This window comes from Octodon degus, unplaced genomic scaffold (assembly GCF_000260255.1).
Source record: "Octodon degus isolate 3935 unplaced genomic scaffold, OctDeg1.0 scaffold00100, whole genome shotgun sequence".
Taxonomy (NCBI): domain Eukaryota; kingdom Metazoa; phylum Chordata; class Mammalia; order Rodentia; family Octodontidae; genus Octodon; species Octodon degus.
Genome location: NW_004524676.1, coordinates 6,238,030 through 6,242,742, shown reverse-complemented (window position 1 = coordinate 6,242,742; position 4,713 = coordinate 6,238,030). Strand labels below are relative to the sequence as shown.

At 48.6% G+C, this 4,713-nt stretch overlaps 1 protein-coding gene across 1 annotated transcript in view; it reads left to right on the top strand.

The window, feature by feature from the left end:
- The first annotated feature begins 4,297 nt into the window (after positions 1-4,297).
- LOC101589177 (CDGSH iron-sulfur domain-containing protein 2-like) overlaps positions 4,298-4,713 on the top strand; it is an 8,656-nt gene continuing 8,240 nt past the window's right edge. Inside the window, exon 1 of the mRNA XM_023723551.1 lies at positions 4,298-4,614. Within this exon, the coding sequence (XP_023579319.1) occupies positions 4,298-4,614 (317 nt within the window). The remainder of the gene's footprint in view (positions 4,615-4,713) is intronic.

Below are 4,713 nucleotides of genomic sequence, written 5' to 3'. Positions count from 1 at the left end.
TCTATTCTACTATTTCCTTATCATTTGTGTGGACTGTTTATAAAGTCTTTATAAAGATTCTTCTCATCCCTGAACACACGTACCATTCGTTCCCCAAAACATCATGGAAAGGAGCTGGACACAGTGGGCAGAGCTGTAACCCCAGTACTTGGGAGGCCGAGGCAAGAGACACTGTGAGCCCAAGGCCAGCCTGGTCTGCACTGTAAATTCAAAGTCAGTCTGGATTGCATAGCAAGACCCTGTCTCCCACCCCCAAAACTGTGGAATCTATTTCTCCCCCCCTCCCCCTTGAATCCAGACCTGTCCTTTCATAGGTTTTGGCCAATAAATCAATGAGACAGGAGTAGTGTTTTGAGACCTCCACGTTTAGGCCTTTAGAGCTTTGCAGCGTTCGTGTTCACTGTGTCAGAATTTCGCCAGAGGCAAAGGTGCAGCGCCACCCTCCACCCTCGCAAGGGACAGGAACCCCACAGGGAGAGGGGACCTCCTGAGCTGCAGCCACTGACCAAGTCTGCTGGGTTGCCAGACAGCAGGTTTAGGATCTCCTAGCCTAAAGCACAGTGCTAAACAGAAAGGGGTTGGGGTAAAAACTAAATGCAGTTCTGTCCCCGGAGTGTTCATTTGCTAGAGCGGAGAGGGCAGCGTAAATGGTTATTATGCATTAGCCGTGGAAATGCAACAGTGGCAGCTCTAAGACGTAAAGGAAGACTTGGACTTGCACACCGAATTCCCTGTGCAGAAGTGTAAGATATGTGGGCCCTTGGGGACTGGAATTTTCATCAGATTCCCAAAGAACCCCTCTGAACACATTCCATAATTTGGGAGGCACTGGATTAGGTCAGGCATGGTCTTGTCCTTTAATTATTTCGAGCTCAAGACTTTTCTAGATTGTGTAGACATCCTTGTTCTGTTTGTAACTTTGGAAAAACAACTCTGCCTCCTGGTTCCTCTGTGTGGCTTTATATTCTTCACACACAGTTATATAAAAGCTCTTTTGAATTCCCTGGGGGGGAAAAAAACTCTGCTTTTTTAAAACTTTAAAACACACACACACACACACACACACACACACACACACACATTTTACGCTCTTGCAGCTAGAAGTATGCCCTAACTTCCTGCCTTCTATTATCAATAAACATTTGCTAAATGAAGAATCAACCTCTGAGAACTCCTACAGGACGATTTCCTGCTGCACAGGGCTGATTTAAAAGTGTGTTTTCTATTATACAAACTATGTGAACACTGACTGTGTATTGAACCTAAAATGCGTACATAATGAAATATTTGGAAAAGGGCGCCGAATGCTTCCCAGGACGTGTCCTGTGTGCACTTTCACAGATGCGTCTGGGACGGCAGCGACGTCCCGTGCTGAGTCCAGTAGACAGTGTGTGAACCGTGTTTACAGACACGCTGCGCGGAGCAGCCGCCACGGTGGGGCCTGCAGCTCTCCTGGGCAGGAAGCAGTGCTGTTGACATTCTCGCTTTTCTCACCTTTTTTCTTTTATCCTTTCCTCCAACATTGCAATTTTGTTTCTCTCTGGAATTTAAATAAATTCGGAGAAAAGTATCAACTTCTTAAAATGTTAGTGCTTTCATCAGAATTTTTAAACACTTTTGAGCCAGGCTGTGAACTGAATGAGCCTTCTCTGTTCGCAGCGCTTCAAGCTTTGACATTTAAAATTACTCAAAAATAGTTTTTGTATGAAAAACCAAGACAGGGAGGATTGTGGTTTCTACCTTTGGCATGAAATTTTATTTGAGTGGGACAGAAAGAGAGAAGTCGTGTCGAAGTTGCCTGCAGGATTTACTGGCACTGATTAGGGCAGGAGTGGCCCGGGACCCAAACAAGCCCATAATTCATGTGACTAATTCCAGCTTTCACTTCACCTCCCAACTCCACCCGCACACACAATCAGCATATATGGACATGTTAATGAGCCCGGCCACTCACCCTTAGGGACAGCTGATTTTCTTCATTCCCAAGCCTGGAGGCAAAACATTGCAAAGGGCTGACGATAGCAGCAGAACTGTCCACGAGAGGCTGGAATTAAACGTCTCTCTTTCCTACCACATGTGGCGGTACACACCTGCCCTCCCAGCACTTGGGGAGACTGAGGCAAGAAGACCAAAAATTCAAGCCCCACCTAGCCAACTTAGTGAGATCCAGTCTCAAAATAAAAAACTAGAAAAGGGGTGGGACTGTAGCTCAGTGTGAATACCCTGGGTGTTCAATCCCAAGTAACACACACACACATGCAAATTGTGTATCCCAAGATGTTTTCCAGTACGTATGTCTCTGAGCCATTGGAGTGTCAGTGTTATGGCTCTAAAAATATTGCACAGATGTATATTTGAACACTCTAAAATTAATTTTCTAAATACTTCATAAACTAAGCTTTAATGTTAAGCCAAATTTTAGTGTCATCTAAACATACTCCTCGGGCTGGGCGTGCATCGTGGAACACCTTCCAGCTGCATGTCACCGGCTCCACAGAGCAGTTGCAGTGACAGTGCTTGCAATACCAGGGAGAAGTGTTTCCACACTAAACTCATGCATATTTTCTCTTCTCCCCCCCAAAGAACAAAGAAGCTGTGTGTGTTGATGGGGTAAGAGCAGGCTGCCTGGGACGTCACCTCAGGAAACTGAAGGAGGAGTGAGATGGAAGTGAAAACAGAGGCTCTGGAATGCTTTCTCCTGGCTAAAAATCTGCATTAGGGGCCATAAAATGAGCACACAAATCCTGCCCCCACCGCATTTAAGGAGCACAGAGAAAAGTGGAGTGTCACCTTGGGGGAAAGAGAGTGACAGATAGAGTGCAGCAGCTGCAGGCACTGAGGGCTCGGGTGGCTCTGCCTTCTTTTACTGCCGGGGCGCGGCCCCCATGGCTTTTCTCCCAGCCTGTTCTGTTCTCTCCTTGCAGTTTTGTTCTGACGATCCACACTCTTGGTTGCTCCAGATTCCCGGGGTCTCCACTGCACCTCAGACTTCACATGCTGCCTCTCAGGAGCATGCTGCCTGGCCTCCCAGGCCTTCTTCTGAAATCTGCATGAAGCCTCGCTGACCCCACGTCTCTCGCATTCCACACGTGCCTAAGACCCGCGCCATGTGGCTGACACCAAGGTCTGCCGCCGACTGAGCTTGAGCCAGCTTCCTTCTTTCATGGACGGAGGTGTCGCGTGCCTGGATCGCTGGGCACGCTGGACCTAATCCTGAGGAACACATTCTCTAGCCCACCACTACTGTGGGACATGGCGCACTGGGGCTCTCTCCTTGAAGCAAAATCTTTCTCCTTTGAAATTCTGAGGGTGGGAAGGCTGGAGTCCTGCTGCTCCTTGCAATGTCCTCAACCATCTTTTCTGTTACCTTCTTCTAAACTACTTGACATTTTCTTGCTAGTCTTTTCAGCAAACAATTTCTCCAGGGCCGGCCAGATAGCTCAGTGGACTAAAGCACCTGCTCAGGCAGAGTGCAGAGGCTGGGATTTGATCCACAGTGTGCCATACTGGCCAAGCCCCAGGGCACGCTGAGACAGCAACTGAGACTGGCCGTGGGGGTGCGCACCTGTAATCCCAGCACTTGGGAGGCTGAAAACAGGCGGATCACTGAGTCCGATCTAGGTAGTGAGACCCTGTAGACCCTGTACTCAATTTAAAAAAAATCCACTGTCTCACGTTTTCAACAACTTTAATGGAGCTTCCTTTCTGGCCAAAATCACAGTATTTTAAATCATTCTGCTGGAGGTTTTGCTCTTGAGTCTCACCATAAATCAGGCTAAGAGCCCCAAACAGTAGACAAACTCAACATTAGGATGCCTTGAAATTTCTTCTGCAAAATTAATTAGTCTGCCACCTTTAATCTCAGTCTCAGGCAAAGTCTCTGGACATGAGCATAATGTAGACCAACTTTTTGTCAAGACACAACACATAGCATCTAGCATCCAACAGCCACTGTAGTCCTTCGCCCCAGCAGATGCCCGGCAGGACTGTTATCAGCCCCCCGGTCTTCTGAGCCCTGACCAGAGCCTCCCAACAGGTAGAACTCTACTTTTTCAGATGGCATCTCTGAACCTTTCCCACAAGCCAGTCCCAAAGGCTCCTGAACCACATGGTCAGGTAGAGTCACAGCAATGACCCTGCTCCTCTGCTACCAAATTCTTAGTTACTTTTCTGTCATCATTGAGACAAAATACCAGACACCCAAAGTTAAAGGGGAATGGTGGCCGCGCCCCGGGCGCAGGCGCGGCAGTGGGCCGAGGTTGGCGGGATCGCTGAGGCGCAGACGCTGCTAGCCGCCATGGTTCTGGAGAGCGTGGCCCGGGTCGTGAAGGTACAGCTCCCTGCCTACTTGAAGCGCCTTCCGGTGCCGGAAAGCATCACCGGCTTCGTGCACCTCACAGTTGCAGAATGGCTCCGGCTGCTGCCCTTCCTGGGTGTGCTCGCTCTGCTGGGCTATCTTGCCATCCGCCCATTCTTCCCGAAGAAGAAGCAACAGAAGGACAGCTTGATAAACCTTAAGATCCAGAAGGAAAACCCCAAGGTGGTGAATGAAATCAACATCGAAGACCTGTGTCTCACGAAAGCAGCTTACTGCCGCTGCTGGCGCTCCAAAACGTTTAAAGATCTAAACATTAAAGCAGAGACACTAAATCTCCTGGAAGAGAAAGTAGGTGGAACTCTTGAAGACATAGGGGTAGGCAAAGAGTTCATGGA